This window comes from Meles meles, chromosome 1, assembly GCF_922984935.1.
Source record: "Meles meles chromosome 1, mMelMel3.1 paternal haplotype, whole genome shotgun sequence".
Lineage (NCBI taxonomy): Eukaryota > Metazoa > Chordata > Mammalia > Carnivora > Mustelidae > Meles > Meles meles.
The window spans coordinates 204,944,810-204,965,744 of NC_060066.1; the positions used below are offsets into that span (position 1 = coordinate 204,944,810).

The 20,935-nt window shown below is 58.0% G+C and overlaps 1 protein-coding gene across 1 annotated transcript; it reads right to left on the bottom strand.

Moving 5' to 3' along the window:
• Nucleotides 1-205: 205 nt before the first annotated feature.
• On the bottom strand, nt 206-20,261 carry PADI6 (peptidyl arginine deiminase 6). The gene is made up of 16 exons (XM_046027077.1): nt 20,152-20,261; nt 19,221-19,404; nt 17,896-17,968; nt 15,743-15,810; nt 14,747-14,861; nt 13,835-13,960; nt 9,852-10,030; nt 9,494-9,597; nt 6,300-6,411; nt 4,906-5,013; nt 4,540-4,694; nt 3,716-3,872; nt 3,482-3,605; nt 2,480-2,550; nt 1,264-1,425; nt 206-451 (listed from the first exon to the last, which is right to left on the bottom strand). Exons 1-16 carry the CDS (start codon nt 20,241-20,243, stop codon nt 206-208), a joined length of 2,076 nt encoding a protein of 691 aa, XP_045883033.1. The 5' UTR covers nt 20,244-20,261.
• Between the last annotated feature and the right edge of the window lie 674 nt (nt 20,262-20,935).

The window sequence follows — 20,935 nt, forward strand, 5'->3', positions numbered from 1 at the left end:
GTAACCACTTCTCAGCTGAGGACCATTTTCCAAGGAGGGTTCCAGAGCAATTGAGCCACTTTTGTCTGCCGCCCCCTCGGAATACCTTGAGGGACGAGCATGGCTTGAGGGAGGGACGAGCATGGCTTGAGGGAGGGACAGGCAGGCCATCGGAGTGCTGCAGAATGTGATGATGCCTGTTCGCGCTGGGCCAGGGCTGGCGGGGCTAGGCTTGGGGCTCGGGCACCATGCTCCACCATTTGAAGGCAAAGGGCACCCGGCGTATGTTGGCACAGGCGCAGAAGTCCCCGATTTCGGTCAGGTAGCCGTCGAAGTCGTTGATGAAGGTGCACTGGAAGCCCAGGGGCTCTAGCAGCTGGCGGATCTTTTCTTCCAGGCAGCAGATGCCCTTGATCAGGGGCCCAAAAGGCTTGGGGATGCCCAGATTCTTGTCCATCACGATCATCTGCAGCTGCCAGAGAGGACGGGCCAGGCCAGGCCGGGGTGGGGTCAGAGCCGTGGAAGAAAGCCCCTCGGTGGTCAGGCTCGACCACACGCAGCAAACACAAGGCAGCTTCTCGAGCTCTGCCCCCTTGTGGACACCAGCCGACCTCAGCAAAATCCAACTCACTTTTCCTCAACCTTCCCTGACGCGCTTCAGCAAAACCGAAATCCCGTATGGCCACGGTCTGGCTCTGCAGATCTCCCCAGTTCCTTCCCCTACTGCGTTCCTCTTGCTCTGGACAGGAAGCTAACTTCACACTGTAATCCAGGCACCTCTTCTGGAACGCCTTCCCCCCCCCAGCTCTGGCAGTTGACTTGTGGCCATTTCTCATTTCTTAATTCTAGCCTCTCTCTTCCTCAAACACACTCTCCCCCCGCCGCTGCTCCCCACCCCTGCTCCCAGGGCCACGTCTCTGCAGAGGGGCCCCTGGGTCTTCTAGAATTAAAAGCTACCCCTGTGTGACTAATGAATGCAGGGCCTGTGTCCCTGGGACTCAGAAGAGGGTAAAGTGACCCCATCGGTGAGGGGGACATGTAGCATCGCTCCCTCAGGGTTGAGGCTGAGCCCAGGGGCTCGTCTGTGGCCACTGCTTGGCCTGGGACTGGCTGGTCTCCTCCCCGAGGCAGTGGTCCCTGAGGGGGGAAGGGAGGACTTCTACCTCCCTTCCGCAGCCACTGCTGTCTGCTGTGCCTGAGGCTCTAGTCCAGCATCAGGGAGGTCAGGAGAGCACAGAGTGAGCAGGACAGCTCCCCTCCCAGCCCAGCCCTTGCGTGCCTCACCAGATTAGGGAAGTAGGGCCTTGCGAACAATTTCGCGGTCTGCTCGTTGGAGGGGACATTGGTCAGCTGCTCCAAGCAGAAGAGCTGCGGGATGTCGATGATGTCCTTCTCCACCAGACCCAGCTCCTTCTTCAGGATGTCACGGTTCAGGTTAATGCACTTCTGTGGGGCAGGAAGGAGACGGGAGTTGGTGGGGAGTGGAGAAGCCCAGGGTCATGGCCTGAATGGCCCCCCATCTTCATTCCGCTGGCAGGCATGCCCTCTCATAGGGGGCACACAGGTCCCTTTGGGGTTGGGGAAGCAGGGAGGGGAGGGCTCAGAGAAACGGCCAGGATCCCACAGCTGGCCTGATTCTACTGTAGCATGGGGCGTTTGTGTGGCCCTCAGTCCTGGCCAGAGTGGAGGAGCCGGGCTGGGCCAGGCCAAGGCAAGAGGAAGTCCTCCGTGGGCGCACTACTGCCTTCCTTAGGAAGGGACCTGAGCAGCTGCCCCCACACTTACAGCACGTTCTTGCCCTGACCACCTGTTTCCTGGATCTTGATAATAAGGCTCATGACCTCCACCCCCAGGACAGGAGTCATTGGAGCCGAGATGCTGTTTGACCCCATACCTGGCCAGTACCACCCTGCTGTCCCCGGAGGCATTCCCTGTTCAGCGAAGGTCAGCACCGCTGCCCAGAATGCCCCTGGGTGGGCATACGCTGGGAGCCACAAGGCTCCAGGGAGTGAAGTGGTTTGTGCCATGTGACATTGGACAGGTCCTTGCCCTTTTCCAGACTTGTGTTCCCCGCTGGAATCTGGATAAACTCTTTCTGGGAACTCCTAGCCAGTGATTCACACCGAGGCCTGAGGTGCTGAGTGGCCTAGAACACAGCTCCCGGGCCACTCCCGGAAGCATGGAGAGGACCCTGGTCCAAGTCTCTGGAACTTAGAGCTTCCTAGGGGAGTTGGCGGGAGGGGGTATCCAATATTTTCTGGTCAGACGCCAGACAACTTGAGTGGCCCAGAGCCTGTCTTTGGGGGTCAGACTTGGAATCAGACCTGGTTCCCCCACCTGGGCTCTAAGGCTTGGTATCCCCCTATGCTTCAGGGGGTGATCGAGGATTATAGTCCCTTTCATGATGCTTGGGCTAAGTAGCTGCTCATTTAGGGCCTTCTGAATTATCCATCCCTCCCCCCACTTTTTGGAGATGATCCCTCACGCTGTTGGCCCGTACCTCTACATAGTTGTTCTGCTTCCTCAGGTTTCCGTCAGCTAGAAGTTGGTCGATGGTGTTGGCCTCCCGTCCTGTAGGCAGAAGGCAAGCACCGGGCCTCCTGGTGTATTGTTGCCCCTGGTGACCCTGACAGGTGACCTGGCCAGTCTCCAGAGACTACCTAGGTTACCTATCACCTCTGGGAACTGACGTCAGGGTCATTAAAGCCCAGGGAGGACCTTTGCTGCCCCCCAGTCTCTCTGGCCCTGGCAGGAGGGAAGGCAGCTTGGAACAGGTTAGCGGGCGACTCCAGCCGGCACTCCCCTCACCCTGGGCGGCTCTGTAAACCACGTGACCCGGACCCCCCCGGACCCTCCTACCTGGGGCCTTCACTAGATTATTTAACTGTGTGCCTCAGTTGCTTTTTCTTTAAGACAGGGATGGCCCACTCAGGCCCCAGCTAAGGTAACAGGGTCTTTGGCTTGTGGGGGGTGAAACGTGGCTCGTGCTGTCTCCTTCTAGAAGAGCTCCTAGAACCCCGTGACTCACCAAGTCCAGCATGGGTCACCCGGTGACCGTGAAGCTGCCTTGTAGGCTAGAGAGCTTCCCAGCCACCCCTCCCTGGCTTCCCACACTTTCGAACAGGACGAGTGTGCCCCAGACACACCGTCTCTGCCTATCCCTGTAGGTTTTCTGCAACATGCCCAGGGCACCCGGGAAGTCCCAAAGGGCAGGTACTTGACTCCACGTTCCCCAAGTAGGTAGACGTGAGTGTTGGTGACACCTGGCTTTGCCGCCTCATCCCCCCAGAGTCCCCTTCTCATACACTTGGCCACCTCCCCCCTCCGGAACCCCTAGCATCTCCAGAATAGCTCTGGAACAAGATGGTCTCAGGGGCTCCGCATTAGGCTTTCGTGCTGCCCTGGGACCCTGCACCAGGAGGAACAATGGCCAACCGGCGCTCTAGAAGGGACATCTGGGAAAGGAGCTGGTGTCTGCTCTGGTGCTGGGGGCTTTGCTCACCGTTAGAAAGGAGCTGGTCCTCCCCGACCTCTTCTAACAGAGTCATGTCTCCGTAGCCCTCCTTCTTTTTCTCCTCAAACAGTCTGTAGCAGGAGCTGGGGCTGGCCAGGAGCAGCCGGAAGCCCTGAGAAACAACTAGGGTCAGATGCTCGCTTTCCTTCCAGAAGCTGCTAAGGGGCTTTAAAAGGGAGGGGAGACCCCTCACTCTCTAGGCTACCCCCCGCCCCCACCAACCTTGTCTCCCTCACTCTTCTCCTGTGTGGGGATGAAGCACAGGAACTCATCCACGTGGCCGGCCATCAGCCAGTCTGAGAAGAGCTCCACCGGGGCCTGGACTCTCTGGGCATAGAGAAAGTCCCGCAGAGCCTTCCCCATGTCTCGGCCCTCCTTGCTAAGGGAGACATGGAATGACCAGCCCTTGAGTTAGCATGGTGTGGGTTGGCCAGCTCAAGATCGGTCTCCCTTGAGCTAACTGGCTGTTCTAACCACTGGGCTCAAGGGACTGGTCCATAAAGGATGGGCTGGCTAAGAATCCCTTCCTCTGGCCCAACTCCAAATGGAGCCAAGGGATTCCAGCTAGATCAGTTCTGAACCCTTGGGCACAAGTAGCTCTTGGATTTAGGTGAACTAATTGAGCATCCTTCCAAATCTGAAGCCAGGAGTCACCACTCGAAAGGATGAATAGTTCATCTGCTTTTTCTACCTGTCGTCTCCTGTGACAGTCCAAGACTTAAAAGTCCCTTCTTGCCAATTTAAATAGTCCAGAGCAGGGGCGCCTGGGTGGCTCAGTGGGTTAAAGCCTCTGCTTTCAGCTCAGGTCATGATCCTAGGCTCATCCCAGGATGGAGCCCTGCATCGGGTTCTCCGCTCAGCGGGGAGCCTGCCCCTCCCCCCTCCCCCACCTCTCTGCCTACTTGTGATCTCCATCTGTCAAATAAATAAAATCTTAAAAAATAAATAGTCCAGTACAGATGACCTGCAGAGTCACGCGGGAGTCGGGGAGGGGACAGTCCTTTCGGTTTGAAGGCAGCTGGCCCCCGCCTGGCCTCTTGCCTCACCTGGGGTAAAAGGAGCTGCCGATGAGGATCCTGCCTAGGGGGTACTCTTTGCCTTTCACCTTCAAAGGTGGGGATACCATCAGGTTCCCAATGGAGTCCATGCTGGCCACCCTGTGGTCCTTGGTGCATTGGATCATGTAGCCAACCCCTGGGCTCTAGAAGGAGACCCAGTGGGGCAGGGCTGTTAGGAAGGATGGGCTTTAAGCCCCAGCCTTAGCCCTGATCCAGACCGCCCGGTAGATCCCCACACCCCCTGCCCCCGGAGGCCACTGGGGCCCTCTCCCCCTTGGCACCCCATCCCTCCTGGGCAGCCGCGGGGCCTGACAGGTTGGATGGGGTTTAGATCAGCCAAACCGAGCCCCACACCAGGGAGTATTTCATGGGGAAGTCGTCCAGCGTGAGGACCCGAGGGGTGTCGAGGACCAAGGAAACCGTCTTGTGGGGAGCCTGGGTATAACAGAAGGCCATCTCGTCCTGGAGGGGATAGGAAAAGGAGTCGAGTCACCTGGCACCATCATCTGCTTTCCTGTGTCTGGCTTGCCGGTCACACTTTGCACACAGGCCACCTCCAAGGGGCGGGGCGGGGGGACTAGGCAACAGGAACCCCCTTCTGCCAACTCCTGCTCAGCCCATGAAACTCCTCTGCTCAGGCATCCCCTTCTTTGGGGCTTTTCCAGACCCGTTCTATGTGTTGTGCTTAAAAGCTGGGTCACCGAGATCCTTCTTTCTCTTCCCTCCCTGTCCGTGAACAAGCCTTGGTGGTCTACGGTGCAGGTGGACTGCTCTCCCGCACCATTTGGAGGAAGCCACTGTGCTTGCCTCCCCAGGTGACCGCAGTCCCTCGCGGCCAGTGCACTTTCATCCTTGCCCTTGCCTAGGACCGGTTCTCTAGTTCTCAGCCAGAGGGGGCTTTTTAAAACCTAAATCAGAACATTTACGTCTCACTTCACACCTTTTGACATCATCCCACCTTGTTGTGAACTCGTTTCTCTCCCTTACCTTGGCTTAAAAGATCCCGAGTCTACAGTCTGGCTCTTTCCTCCCTCTGGCCTTTCTGCTCTCATCTGGCCACACCAGCCCTGCTGCTCTTCCGATCCTCCAAGGATACACCCCCCCATTAGGCTCCTCACATCAGCTGTGCCTCCCCCTAAAGAGCTTTAATGTCCAATGTAGCACCAACCCCCCTCTCCAGATCTTGTATGGCCAGCTCGGTTCCCTGAATTTGAAGCTTTTCCTCATCACCCAAAACGGCCTCGTTTGGGCAAGAGACTCACTACAGCGTCTTGCTGTCCCAGCACTTAGAGCCCCGTGTCCTGCTAGCTAGCCCGGGAGCACAACCCATCCCATTGTCCTGTGGCTGTAGCATGTAGACTGGTGGTCAGTGTGTGGTCTTTGGGGAGAGGAGAGCCGCAGACTGCAAGGCCCTGCCGTGTTGGGCTGGACGCTGCAGGAGGAGCCCTGCCCCAGCAGCCAGGAGGCGAAGGTGCCGGACCGTTCGCACCTGGGCGCTCTGTGGTCTTGAACCCGCACATTCTGGAACAGGAGGGGAAGGAAGCTGGACTCTAAGCTCTCTCCTAGTGGCTAGGACTTGGGCAAGCCCTTCCATCTGAGCCTCTACTAAAGTTCTAGAAACAGACACCTCTGGTTCATCTGAGCTTTCCTGGGCAGGTTGAACAGACACGTGAAGCTGGGCACGTGTACCACCTGCAAGGCTCCTTGCCCCTCCCCCAACAGGTGGGTCTTCCCAGGCGGGGCGTTACCTGGAGCCACCTGCCCAGGCGGTTGGGGTCCTCGTAGACAGATGCCACCTGGATGTTGCTCTTCTCGCTCAGCTCCATCACCGTGTTTGCAAAGCCTTCGACCTGCAGCTCTCTGCCGCGGGAGAAAAGCCAGCCCTGGGGAGGCCTGTGGGGCTCCCTCCACCCGAATCATGGCCTCGCCCTTCCGGTCAGGAGAGCTCATGCCCCTAGCCCCGAGGTAGGCAGAGCTGCTGTGCCCCGCTTCTTGGAGCACGAGCTGGTACTTAGAGTGGGTCTCGCTCACTCAGCAGCACTCGGCTCGCAGCAGAGTCGAGAACTGCCAGAGTCAGCCCCGGCTCTGCTTCCCCAGGACCCTGTTCTGTCCCCAGCCTGCGGTCAGACCCCATGTGTGCCTTCCACCCCCGCCCCAGGCTCTCCCATCTCAGCCTACCTAGACGGGCTCTTTTTCTCCTAAGAAGCCAAGCAGCCAAGTGTCCCCCACCAGCCCTTGGGATGGCCAACAAGGTTGCCATATTGGTATGGTTGGCAGGGGACAGGGGCAGGTCTCAGACCCTGGGGATCTTCGTGTCGTCGGGCATAATAGCAGGCTTATGGGACCACAATGGACGTCTGTTCCATGTTGGGGATGAACAGATGTGTTTGAGGCAGGCACTAAGACCACTCATTTTATACACAGATCCTCGGGAGTCAAATGCAAGCAAGGTCACACTATTGGGAAGGGTCAAAGTTAAGGTTCTAGTCTGGTTCCAGGTCCAAGACTCCCTTTGTTATTCTGGGCTCCTAAAGAACCTTCTTTCTCCAGTCAACACAGACGAGGCTGCAGCTAGCTGACCAGCCTGACAAAGTCTGGAACCGTCCAAGGATGTGTGCTGGTGGAAGGCTTGAAGCTGGGTCAAGCTGTGCCTGCATACCACCTCTATGGGGGAGTCCTAGGAGACCAGGCATTTAATAGATGCCTCTTATGAGTGAAGAGGAATCTTCAGATATAAAAGACAAGGTAGACGGATCTGGTGTATGGATTATCTGTTCTCGGCAGTCCCTCAAGCTCTTTCCCTTCTTATACTGAAACCTGGTATTCCTCTGGGGACACTTCTCCCTGGAAGCCCTCCCATGGAAAGGCTATCTTTCTTCTATCCCCCAGTGGGCCTGGAAGAGGTTAGAGTTCCCCCTTCTTGCACTACCTCCAAGATCCCCGTCTGGCAGCCAGTTCTGAAACCTCCAGCTCTGGCTCCAACTCCCCCTTGCTGGGACCCCTGGTCCTCGGCTGCTGTCAATCCCATCTTTCTGGTTCTTGGCCTTTCTCATTTGGCTTCGTAATTTTCCCCTTGCCCCTTTGCTTGACCGAACCCCAGCCCTGGTTAGCCCAGTTCTACATTTCTTCTTCGCCTGAACTCAAGTTACCAGAAATAGTGGAGAGAAAAGCCCCTGGGGACGAGCTGAACTTGTTCTTAGCACCGGACAGCTGTCCTTCTCGCCCGTCCCTCATCCCCTTGCTCTGCTCTCCCTCGTGGAGCTGTGATTGAGCAGTCCTCACGCCTATCAGCAGGACCTGTGGACGCAGCCTACCAGCTTGGCTCCTGGAGTGGCCTTTCCCCTCCTCGGATTCGACCTGCTCTGCTGGATCATTAAATCAGTCTCATTCACAGCTTCCCACTTTGAAAAACAGCCTGCCCTTGGCCACACACCCCCTTCTTGCTTCCCATCTCTGTAGAGTTTTGCAAGGTACTCCCCCTTCCCGTTCGTCCTTCTGTGCTTCCGAACCCATCAGGCAGGATTTCTCGCTGCACAGTGAGTGGCCTCCATCTTGCCAAACCCAAGGGGCATTTCTTTCTCCTCTTGGTTTCACACAGGTAGCCCCTCACCTGGTCTCCCCCTACCCTTAACCTCTGGGTCTCCACTCTTCTGGTTTATTAATCAAACCTCCTCTCCCTTCCCAGTTGCCTTGCCATATTCTGGTCCAGAGCTGAGTATTGGATCAACCCAGAGCTCACCGCTCAGTTACCTTTCCTGTGTTCATCACTCCTTAGAGGAGCATGGCTAGGCCTGGGCTTTGAACGTGCTCCACCTGCCAGGGGCACCCAGCCTCGTCTTGAGCTTCCCAATGGTCCATGGAGCTCCAGAAGATAAGAGACCCAGTGGATCTCCCCAGCTCTAAGTCTCTGGGACCAAGGCAATGACTCTATCCCAAGTCAGCAACGGCATCCCCATTCACCTTGCTGCAGACCCCAGACCCAGGGGACAGTCTTGTCTCCTTATAGCCCATGCATCGGCTCCCCGGCCCAGGGGGAGGAGGTCTGCCTTCAACGCACCCCTGAACCCAACTGGGCTCCCCACCCCTGCCCTGGGCCACTGCTGCCTCCGGCTTGCACCATGGCAACAGCTAAAGTGGGTCCTGCCTTCTGCTTGTGCCCCTGATTTTCCAAGTGGCCGGAGTGACGGGTTTTACCAGCCAGGGTCCTTTGTCTCCTCCTCTGTAGGTATCTGCCCACCTAGCTAGGACACTATGCCTGGCTTCCCTGCAGCCAGGGTGGCCCTCTGCAGGCCATGAACACATGAGAAGTAGTTCAGAGACTTCCAGACCTCAGTGGCGGCACAGGACAGCTCTTCCCGACTTTGACTCTCCTGCCTTCCGGCTTGGGACATGGACATGCCTGGGCCCAGCCTCCATCACAGAGATGGAGATGCCGCCCCAGGGAAGGCGTCAGCACAAGACTAAAAGGAGCCGGGGCCGCTCCGTGACTGAAAAGTACAGCTCTCCGACCTGTGGGCATCTGGGCGGGAAACGGGGTCTGTTCCAGCCCCCGAGGCCTTTCTGCCTTGGTCTTGCCCTCCTCCTCCTGCTCCTGCCTGCCCTTTCCTGGCTCTCTGAGCCTCCCAGGAGCACGGGCCAGTCCTTACCTTTCCATCCTTCACCCCGCTTTCCAGCACTGGCCGCTGCTTGAAGCCGTGCTGTCGTCCACCTCCCCACGAGAGCCGGGGAGGGATGCTCACAGTCACGGCTCTGTCCCCGGCACTGTTCGTGTTTAAACAGGACTCCCGCAAGGACTACCTTGAGGATAGGACTAGACAGCTGGGGCAGGAGGAGCTCACTCGGCATGGGGAGAAGTCTAGCGATCTCGACCGCCCACCTCCCACCCTGCAGACGGACAGAATACCAAGAAGGGCCTGGCACAGGCCGCCCGAGGGTCTCTTACCTGCACAGGTAGACCTCTAGAGGCATCTGGGTGCTGGGAGTAAAGACGCAAGGGGCCACCCGGAACACCACCGTGTCTTTGTACACCAGGGTCTCTGGAATTGACTGCAAAGCCACACAGGGTCCCGTTGGCGAGCTGGTTCCACGTCGCCCCTTCCCCCCAGCCGTGCTGCTCTTCCCACCTCTGGACCCTCCCCTGTCCTCTGCCGACTGTCCTCCCACAGGAGGCACTAGACCGCAGCTCTGCCTGCACCAAGCCTGGTCTCCCCCATTGCTGTGCCGCATGAGAAAGGCGTCCTTCCCACGCGGCCCCTGGCCCCAGGGCCGCTGGTCTACCTGGGTGGGGGCGGGGAACATACCGGGTCTTCTGACTCTTCCAGCAGGGAGACAGAGTAGGAGACGAGGCCCGAGAAGCTGGCAGACGGGAACTCCACAGCCTCAACATAGAAGGTTTCCTTCAGGGGGTTCTCAAGGGGAGTGAGCGTGTAAGTCGGCTGGCCAGGCCCCAGCAGTAACTCAAAGGTGCTCGAGCTGTCTCCTGAGGACAGAAGGGATGGGCCAGCTGCTGATATAGCCCGGTGCCCATCTCCCCCTCTGACGGTCGGGGTGCCAGCTCGTTCCTCCGGACGGAAGCCAGGCTGGGAGCTTTGGCTGAGGAGGAACCAAGCTGGCTTTTCTGTCCCCGCGTTTCTGGTGTGTGTGGGGCTCAGGGGGCAATCAAGTGTTTGTTCACGGACAAGAGCCAGAGCTCAGCAGCGCTGTTCAAAGACCCAGCACACGTATCACAGAGCCTGGGCTCAGATGAAGATGCTGGCCTTCGAGGCTCTGGGTCCAGGGTGAAGGCCAGAGGCAGCTGGCTCTATCCTCAGACAGCTTTGGGAAGGAAACCCTAAAAAGCCTCAAAGGAGAGAAACAGCCAAGGTGGGCTTGGCAGCCTCATCTGAAACAGCAGACCCTCCTTGAGTAAGCAGCAGGGAAGCGTCCATGGGAACGGCCTGTCGACAGGGTAGGCCTCGGTTCATTTCCGGAGAAGCTCAGGAAAGTTCCTATCCGCTGTGTGGAGCCCAGCACCCTCGGGCTTCTTGGGGGTGTGAAACAGAAAACCACACACAGAAGAGAGAAGTTGACCACACCCTGCGGTTGTCTCTACTGAACTCAATCCCAGATCTGTTCGCTGTCCACTAGCAGAGATCGTCCTGACCCAAAGCCACCAAACTTCCCCACCTGACCTTCCTGCCACTCTCCTTGTCCTTCCGACCCGTTCCCAGCATGGCCACCCTGCCCTGATGGCCTCTAGACTCCAACTCCAGGAAATCCCAGTCTCGGTTTCCCTGGGTCACCAAAACCCATCTGGGCACCACGTGCCTCTGCACAGCGGGGGCCAGCTGCCTTGACCTCGGACTCCAACACGCCACAGATGGCTGCTGAGGTCACTACTGTCCCCAGGACAGAGGCACAGCTCTGGTTCACTGACCTCTTACTCTGGGTGACAGCACTGCAGTGGCCTGTGTGGTGGCCGTGCCCCAGACACTAGCTATGGGGCACTCAGCAAGAAAGCCTTACAGGCATGGGGGTGCCAGCTGCGGGGGACCCTGGCTTCTGGCTGGCCATGTTTGGGACGGTTCCAGCTAGGACTGCCCCTGGGGACTCCTGGCCTCTAGTCGGCCTGAAGGCTGCCCTTGCTGGCCCAGAGCCAGGCCTCAAAGGGGCACACCTGGACAAGATAGAGCCTGCCACCAGGACCCCCGAAGCTGCCCAGCACAGGGAGGCAGCCCTGTCAACAGGCTGCAGAGGTTCACAGCTGGTACGCTTGGAGCATCGCCGGGTTCCCAGCCGCCCCGACTAGACTGTGCCAGACACCACTCAGTGCCCCAAGAACGTCCAGCAGCTTCAACTGAGCAGGGCCCTGGGCTCCCCATGGCCCAGGCACACGAAGGTGATTCTCCATGGAGTTGGTGGGGCTCAACAGGGGCCCAGGTCTGCCTGCTGTGGTCCCTTCCCAGCCACTTCAGTCCTTCTGTGGCTGGCTGGGGGCTGGAAGGTCTCTCTTCCAGCTGCTGGTCTTTAAGCATAGCGGACGTTTGGTTGTGGCCGTCCTATAGGCCAGGAAGCACGGCGGAGGCCCACGGACTCCTACGCACCCTCCCCAGCTCTGATGCAGGTGCTATGACGGCCAGCCCCCTTCTCCGGGTAAGGAGGGAGAAAAGTACCTGAGGACCCAGACAGGCTCTTCCTGCCCGCATTCCTGTTCCCACTCAGCTCTCAGCTCCCCTACCCTTGAACTCAAGCCACACCCCAGCCCCTGCTCGGTCCCTGGCTGTCCATCCCTAGCAGGCTTGGAGAGCAGGGAGTGAACTTACCCTTCTAGAGCTGGGACCCCAGAACCCAGTCAACGTGGATCTGAGCTGTGCTTTCTCCCTACCTTCTAGGTACCATGGGGGTCTGTCCTCAACACTTCTAGACCATGTCCTCATCCTTCAAGAACCCTAATCCTTTTGAAGGTCATGCTAGCAGATCATGCCACCTGCCCCTCTCCTCGCCACACTGTCCTCCACAGACTGCTCTAGCCCTGCTCCATCTCCCCCACGATTGTGGTCATTGTGGGTCACACCATAGCCCAGCCCAGCCGAGCCAGTCCGTGCTGTTCCTTGACCTCATTGCCATGAGACAGAGCCCTGCACCACCTCAGACGTGCCTCCCCATGCTCACGGCCCGGACGTCACCTCCACGCAGACCATCTGCACACTCCTGCCTTTTTAGCTCACCTACACTCCTACCTCCGAGATTCTTCACCCCAGCCCCCACCCTGCCAACTCCTCCCTCTCCTTGCCCCTCCCTCCCTTCCCTTCCATTCCGAGAGCCACAGCTACGCCTGCTCTCTTGCACACACGCCGGGTCCGCTCCCACCCCGAGACCTCAACTCCGGGTAAGCCAAGTCTGCGGAGCACTTTTGTACCTGAGCAGCCAGAGGAACCACAACGCTGAGAGACCACACTTAGGAGGGGACCAAGCCTCAGAGCTGCCGTCACGGCTGCTCAGGAACACTACTGTCACTTCTGTTAGTGATCCCGATTCCAGGGTCCTCCGAGGGGGATGTTCTCCTCCCTAGTTTCCTCCTCTGAGTTGCTTCCTCACCCCCAGCCCTGCTGGACCACGCCCCCCACACAGACGTGCTGAGTTCCTCCATCTCCAGTCACTCCCTGCTCCCTCCCAGTCGCCACCTCCCCACGGTTCCCTTCACGGCACAGTCATCCCACGTGCACATCCACGGTCTGCCCGCTTCACTTCCAGCCCCACGTTCTTACCAAATTCATGAACGACGGGCATGTTGAGAACTGCGACCTCACCACGGATTTGATTAGCCTGGCAACGGCATCAGCCACGGCCCATCGCGGCCCTCATGAAAGGCTTCCTTTCCATGGTTTCTAGAACTTTCTCTGGCTTTCTATTTCTCTGGAACTCTCCCCTCAGACTCCTTTGCTAGATCTTGCAAAGCAGCGTTCTCAAACTTCAGCCTGCTTCACAATCGGCCGGAGGGCTCTCCCAATCGGCCGGAGGGCTCTCCCAATCGGCCGGAGGGCTCTCCCAATCGGCCGGAGGGCTCTCCCAATCGGCCGGAGGGCTCTCCCAATCGGCTCGTGAACACACCGTGTGCTATGTGTCCCTGCCCTGTATTTGTAGAACTTAAAAAAATTTTTTTAAATTAAACTCTAACCCCGATATGGGACTCGATCCCACAACCCTGCAATTAGGGGTCACATGATTCACAGATGGAGCCAGGGTACCGGGTAACAAGGGCAACAGCTCTTGGGCCTTTATAGAATAGGAACGTGCACCTGCCTTCCAGGTTGGTAGGGCTACAGACGGGCAGGGTGCGGTGTGATGCCTGGGACGGATATGCGGGCACAGCTGCCGCGTAGCTTTTGGCCTCCAAGTTCTGGAACCTCAATCTAGTGGGGCCTTGTAGAGGAGTGAAGACGGCCCCTCCCAGCAGGAGTAATTGGAGAAGAGCTTAGCAGGTCTGCGTAAGGCATAGCTTTCAGCCAGTATGCATTTCTTCTCTCCCAGCCATGAAGCCTTGCAGGACAGGTACCGCTTTCATCCCTGCTGGGGAAGTGGCTTGGAGGGACACTGACTCGCCCACACGTACAGGCTTAGTAGATGGAGGTGGCAGGTGGAGGGTCCCAGGGACACAAGCGTGGCCCCACCAGGCCCCGACCTGCAGCCCCAGGTCCCTGAAGGCCTCCGACAAGGTCCCTGATGGGAACAACCTGTCCTCGGCTCCCCCCCGGTGCGTTGGAAGAGAAGCCAGAGCTGGATGTGGTTCAGTCAAGAAACTCACTTTGGGGCCGGTAGACTCTGGCCTTCTCTGCCTCTTCCTCGGAGGTGTGGAGAAGCAGTCGGTATTTCTTTAAAGCACAGCAGGGCCCTTGAAGGTTCAGGGTCATCGGGGACAGACTCTGTATTTCTGGGCAAAAGACAAGATAAAGCCAGTGCTGCAGGGGTAGAGGGAGGAGGGGAGGGGCTGTCCGGCCAGGGGTGGGGCTCCTATATCAGGGTCCTGGGGACCCTCCGCCTTCCGCTTTGGCCCAGACCTGCAACAGGTCTCTGCTCCCTGCTTCCTCACACGGCCACGGGCAACTTGTCATCCCAGGGTCTGCTGGGAGTTAGGATGGCCGTGACCCCAGCTGGGGCCAGTACACAGCCCCTACAAACTGAGAAGAGGGCCTGGCACGGTCTGCTCAGAGAGGGTCCCCCACCAGCCTGGGTGTGAACCAGGGTATCCCTTTATACTGCTAACACTCAGAACCTTGGTGCCAACCACAAGTGAGGGCCAGATCCAAGACTGCTCTTGCCTAAGACAGTTGGGGCTCCTGGTCCAGGTCACAGGAGGGTTTTTAGGAAGATGCTTGCAACCCTGTGTTTGGCCTTCTCATCTAATTTGTGAAGCTAGCTAGATCATCCCCATTTTACAGATGGGTAAACGAGACCAGGGAAGTTAACACACTCAAGTCCATAGCCAGGAAATGAGGTTGCTATCCCACAGCAGGACCCATGCTGCCCCCCAGCCAGAGCCATGTGGCCTCTTTCTTCCTAGTTATAAGCGTCAAGCCTCTGACAGCCTTTAGGCTCAGAGTGGGGACACCTCGGCCTGGCATCCATGTTTGCTGGGGGTGTGGCAACAAAGCCCCAGGGAGAGGGGGGTCCCAGGGAGAAAAGCGGTAGCAGTCCCAGGACAGCAGCCAGTCCTTACCCTCGGGAAGGAACACCTTCGTGGTCTTCTTGTCTACAATCTGGCCCTTGTCAGCAGGGCTGCAGTTCACCAGCAGGATGGCACCCCAGCCGCTGGGACCCCAGACCCAGTTTTTCTGCAAAGACGACAGGAATGTTGACTCAGGAAGAAGCCAGGGAAATCCTGCTTTCCAGATGCTACCCCACAGCAGGAGTGGACCTGAGGCTTTACAGGGGGACTGGGACCTCTTGGGGAACTCAGGCACTTAGAAGCAGCAGGCAGTATCAGGGGGGTGGGTGGAGAGGCAGGGAGCAGCTGGGTGCAGGTCACGGCTCCCCACCTGAGCCGTGCTGCAGCTGCGCCGCCTGGACGGAGACAAAGGGGAGGAGGCCAGTCCCACACAGGAGGCCTGTTCTGGTTGACCGTACAACCAAGCTAGGATGGGGACTTAGCGTCACCAGACATTCTAGCTTTTTTTTTTTTTTTGAAAGAGCTAACATGGACTTCTGTTTTGTTTTTGTTTTTGTTTTTTTAAAGATTTTATTTTTTAAAGATTTTATTTATTTATTTCACAGAGAGATCACAGTAGGCAGAGAAGCAGGCAGAGAGAGAGGGAAGCAGGCTCCCTGCTGAGCAGAGAGCCCGATGCGGGACTCGATCCCAGGACCCCGAGATCATGACCTGAGCCGAAGGCAGCGGCTTAAACCACTGAGCCACCCAGGCGCCCCCTGTTTTGTTTTTAAAGATTTTATTTGACAGAGAGGGCTCGAGCACAAGCAGGAGTGGCAGGCAGAGTGAGAGGGAGAAAAGGTTCCCTGCTGTGCAAGGAGCCCCATGTGGGGCTCGATCCCGGGACCCTGGGATCATGACCTGAGCCGAAGGCAGACACTTAACTGACTGAGCCCTGCAGGCGCCCTGGACTTCATCAGCTCAGATTGTGTTGGAGCCATTGGACTTCGAAGACACTGTGTGACCTAGACAGTGTGTGGGCCCGTGTCCTTCCCTGGGCCACCTCACCTTAGCCTGCTTGTCACTGGTCATCTGGACCTGCCCAGTACGGTAGACGTCCACATCCAGAGAGACCACTGAAACAAGAGAGAAAGTTTCCACCACCCAGATCTGCTGCACGGAGCCTCGGAGCGCCAGGTAATCCCAGCAGTGCCCAAAGCTGGGATCAGGGATGCCCAGCCTTTCAGGCATGCTGTCAGCTTACAAGAAAGCTCCTCTGAGGCCACCTGCTTCTCTGAGCGAGCCTGCAGAGAACCAAGTATCTGCGTGTCTCCCCCAACCAACCCCCTGGGGAGTCACAAACCCCACCCGCTGTGGTCCTAATCCATCTTGTGCCTCTTGGACTACCCAGGTGATGCCCCCCAGGAGGAACAACATTCCTGGCGCTCTGGAAAGCTCCTGGTGCTCTAAGACTTCGGAAGGACCCAATTGCAGCAACTCCAAGCCTCTGAGAGCAGAGGGATCCAGGCTGGGCCCGAGTATCATCACCGAGGCTCCTCCTACAGTCTCCACACTCCACCTTCCACTCCTCCCCACCGCACGCTGACCACCGTGCAGCTTTGCCCTGGTTTTATTTTCGTTCATAGAGCGGATCACCTGATGTGCTCTACCCCAGCTGGAATGCCAGGGCCAGGAGAACAGACCACAGTCGCCGCGTGTACTTAGCCCCTGGTACGGGGATGCTCAGGGACCAGATCCCTGCTAGGAACCAGGTACAGTTCTGGGTCCTAGGGACACGGCAGCGTGCGAGACAGGCTCCGTCTTCAGTCTTGGGGATGGGAGTGTGAGCGCGCGCGCAGTGCGCGCACACACACACACACAGAGAGCGGTAAGGGGTCAAGAAATGAGTAAAATGCACATTATGTCTGATGGCAAAGTGTTGTGGAAACAAGGAGGGGGTAAGGGGGGAGGTTGTTCTGGTTTTAGACAATCCGAAGTCTTCTAAAGAGTTGAAATATAAACAGAGGCCAGAAAGAGGAAAAAAAAAAAAAAAGAATTGCTTTTACCAAAAATAACACCAATTAGAACAGGAAGTGCGAAGTGGTAAGGTCAAGAGCCCATGGCAGAATGAGCATGGGAAGAGAAACAGGCCAGAGTGCAGAGGTAGGTTTTGTGAGTAAAAGGGACGCCAACTCTAGTCCGGCTATGCAGAAGCACCCGAAGGCTCTGATCTGAGGAGACATCATCAGATAGCTTTCCAAAGACGTGCTGCTCTGGGAGCCAGGTCAGGAGTGGACAGTAGAACAGGAAGGACAGGGTTCCCACCCGGGGAACCTGTGCAGTGACCCAGGTAGGAGAGGATGGTGGCTCAGACCAGCCAAGAGCAGCCAAGGTGGCTTGTGGTTGGATTCCAGCGAACTCTGAGGAAGCAGCAACAAGACATAAGGACTGACGGGGGTGGAGGGAGAGGGAAGATTGACCCCCAGGGTTTAGGCCTGACCGGCTAGAAGGGTGGACCACAGTCCACGGCGACGGGAAGACCACCGGGAAGGTAGGTGCTGGAAGAAAAGGAAACCGAGCTGGGTCCTCCTACTCTGCCGCCATCTTCCCGGAAGTAGAACCAGTTCCATTCGGGATACAGTAAAGATGGAGACGTTGGTTAAATGTCCAAGAAGTTATGCCGGGTCAGCGGATACCCGTGTCAAGTTTGTGGGAGATGCCTGGCTGGAAAAGTTTGGGGGATCTCCTTCAAAAAGTTGGAAGACGATCCAGAATCAGGTTTAAGAGAGCAAGGTTCTCTCTTGTTCCTTAAGACAGTAGACAGCATAGTTTGCTCCTACTAAAGGAAAGAGGTTCTGGCTTGTTCTGGAATGATCCAGAAAAGGAGTGAGGAGAGGAGTAGAGGCTTCCTCCATCATTAAGTTGATGAAGGAAGGTTCTGAATGAGAGGGGAAAGGACCAGATGTGAGAAAGTGAACTTTGCACCAGACACACCATGGGCAACAACACGGGAGGCAGAATGCTGGTGGGGCCCAGGGTAGGCGGGTCAGACAGTAGAAGCTCAGGGAATTTCCCATGCCTGTTCTCAGGGAACGAAGTCAGCGGTGAGTGAGGGTGGCTGGAGGGGGCTGTGTGAATGGGCACGTCGGGGGTGTCCATCCAGGACCCACAGGAGGGGTCTTATTGCCAGGAGAGCCCCTCCCCACCCCGCAGGCACTCACCGATGCCAGTAAGGCAGAGCACAGCTGTGGCCACGGGGACGTCCTCGTCAGACAGATAGTACAAGACAGAAACCTGTGGAGACAGCACCCAGCACCCATGGCGGGGATGGCGGGGGAGCAGGAACGGGACCTTGGGCTAAGCACCCACGGCCAGCCATTGGACTTCAGCCTCCGTTACAGCTTCTGAGCTTCTGATGTGAACCAGTGAGCTGGAGGGCAGGGTCCTCCATGTGCTGGCTGGCTGGCTCCGGGGCGGAGAGCACTTCTCAGGTCCTCTAGGCTCAGCCAGGATGCGTCACAGCTGTGAGTTTTCCCTGGGAGCTGTATCGTGCTTAAGGGTGCCCTGTGCCTCCTAAGGAGGGGCCTGCTCTGGGCAGAGGGCAGCGGGGGACGTGTACTGCCCATCGGTCTCCTGCCAGTCACCAGCAGACCATTCCAGCAAGTTTTGCCGGCTGAGTGCCCTGGTCCTGAACGGGCCTTCCTAGTTCTCATCTCTACTGCACACGGGAGTCAGCTGGAGAGCTGAGCCGCAGAAGCTGGGGCTCCCCCGGGGGCTGACTTAATTGGCAGAGGGTGTGGTCTGGGAGGTGAGTGTTAGAGTCCCAGGTGGTTCCAATGACCCTGTAGGAGCCATCAGCGGCGGCCTCAGAACCACCCCCAACAGCAAACCCAGGAGCCGGCTTTGCAAGGACGTCACCATCCTGCCACCAGCGGCGCCCCACTAGGGGGACAGCTTGCCCAGGAGAAAGAACACAGCCTTGGGCTCAAACCCTAGATCTGCCCCCACTCTAGTCATGTCATTCGGGCTGAGAAAGGCCATCCTGTGACTCAGTTTCCACATATGGAAGATGGGGGGAGGGCTGACCTCTTGGAACAGAATCCCAGATACCCAGGACACAGCATATGCATTTATTACACGTTAGTTCCTCTGTTTCCTTAAGCTCTCCACACCCCCGAAGACCAGCTTTGGCCAAACAAGCCCATCTGAGTTTTGCTGCTAAAACCTTTGAGGCAGACTTGCAAAGCAGCTTGTTGGGAAGCTGGCCCGGGGTCGTGGTCAGGAGCACGGGGAGAGACAGACGTGCTGGAGCTGGAGTCCTGGCTGGGCCGATCACACCCTCCCTCCCCGCTTGTCTGCATCCTGGGGTCACGGAGCGCCCCCCTCACAGTTCTGACGCAAGCACTGAATGTCAGGCAAAACACCTGCATGGTGCACAGACTCAGGGCCCCATGGAAACACCAGCTCCCAGGAGGGAGCTCCTAGGGGTTGGGTTGACCCCTCTCCCAGCTAGGGGGTTCCCCCTCACCCCCACGTCCAGGCTTACCTTGTCACCATCGATGGCAGAGCTGGGGGCGGTCATCTTCACCAGCACGTCTATGGGATGTGACAGAGTCCACCGGGTCGGGGTAGCCTCCTCCCCACTCCCTGCCTGGACTGTGTTGGGGACATCCACCAAGATCCCGGGAGAGCCACTGACCGTGAACGACTTGCACTTCTCCGGGGCACACCTGGTTGGCCCGGTGAGGAGACAGACCTTAGGGCACAGGAGTCTCCATCCTTGGACCACAGGGCAGCCGGCTTGGTGGGGGATGGGCCCTGACCACGGCTCCCCTTGGGGTGTTGAGCCAGAGGCCAGCTGGCCAGGACAGGTTTGTGGTCCTCCAACTTCAGCCTGTTCCTGCCTTCACCCCCTCCAAGGAGCCCGTGTCCTTCACCTGCCAGCTTTAGCCCAGACCCCGCCCCCCAGTGAGTCTCCAGATATCACCAAATCTACATCTTATTTGTAAGCCCGTGGAGGAAGCAGCCATTTGTGTGAGCCAGAAGGGATCCCCATGGGGGAGAAACAGGACCTGGGCCTCGGGAGGTCCACGTGGTGACTCTGGGAAAGACTCAGCCTCCAGAACAAGTTACACCCCTCCCCCTCCACTAAGGCTCCAATTTACAGGCGCCCCCCCCCTTAATTAATCCTCATGGCCTCTTGGAGAGTCAACCTCACCCCTGCTTCACCGGTAAGAGCACAGGATCGGCAAGGCACTTGTTCCTCTAAGGTCCCGCAGCCCATAAGGGGCTGAGGCAGGATTTAGGTCAGAATCCTGCAGTCAGGATCACAAAGCCCTTAGAGACCCAAACCAGGCTCCTGGAGATGAGGCAGGAGCCAAAGGTGCAGAGAAGGGCAGTGACCCCCGCCTAGCCTAGGAGTACCCCCGTACGTGAGGCAGGCACGTACCCCCCCAGCCAGAGCCCCAGCTCCTCACCCATTGATATCCAAGCAGATTTCCGTGCCCAGCACACACAGGGCATGCACTGGGCTGTCCAAGGACAAGCGGACAATGCTCTGGAAAGACATGGCGCCGCCCTCCAAGCCGTCAACCCTCAGACCTGCGAGACGACCCTGACTCAACCCAGCAGCCTCACATAAACCCCAGGGCTCAGCTGCGCTCTCCTCTCTTATGGGCTCAGGGCCTCCCCAGGCCACTCCCTTGTTAAGGAGGCTTCAGCAGCTGCCCAGGTGTGGCTGATTTTCTCCATTGAGACTTGCTGGGTTGGGGGTGGGGGCTGCCATGGAGGAGCAGGTGGGGTCCAAGCCCCGTGGTCCCTAATCAATCAGGCAGCTAGTTCCTACAGATCCAGAGCCTCTGAGGCCAGCTGCTTAGGTCTCTGGCCTTGAACAGGGAGCAAGAGGGGCTCTCGGGAGCTAGGGCTGGGGCTGGGGCTGGGGGGGCAGGGGGCTAGGCAACCTGGCCATGACACCACAGGACTGACTTGGCTGCAAGCTGCTGTCAGGAGCACATATCCACAGAGGGCACATGGGGTTCATGCAGGAGGGCAACACGCAGCAGCATCGCCGGGCACCGGGGCCTCTGCCCTTCCAGAAAATTCCCGAGGTGAGCCGGGCGAAGTAGCTAGATCAGCAGTCCTCGATGCATGGTGGTTGCGGAAAGGATCAGGAAGCTGGTTAACATTATAGACTCCTGGGCCTGGCCGGTCTGGGGTGTGGTCCAGGTGATGGGGTTGCTCCTTGTCTGCAGGGGTGGCAAC

What these genes read in the sequence shown, in the direction of transcription:
- PADI6 (XM_046027077.1), bottom strand. Translation starts at nt 20,243, where the DNA reads ATGTCTTTCCAGAGCATTGTCCGCTTGTCCTTGGACAGCCCAGTGCAT. An exon ending in GGACCAGCTCCTTTCTAACG is followed by an intron (nt 2,551 to 3,481) that starts GTGAGCAAAGCC and finishes TTCTGCCTACAG; the next exon opens with GACGGGAGGCCAACACCATC. An exon ending in GGCCCTACTTCCCTAATCTG is followed by an intron (nt 452 to 1,263) that starts GTGAGGCACGCA and finishes CCTCTCTGGCAG; the next exon opens with CTGCAGATGATCGTGATGGA.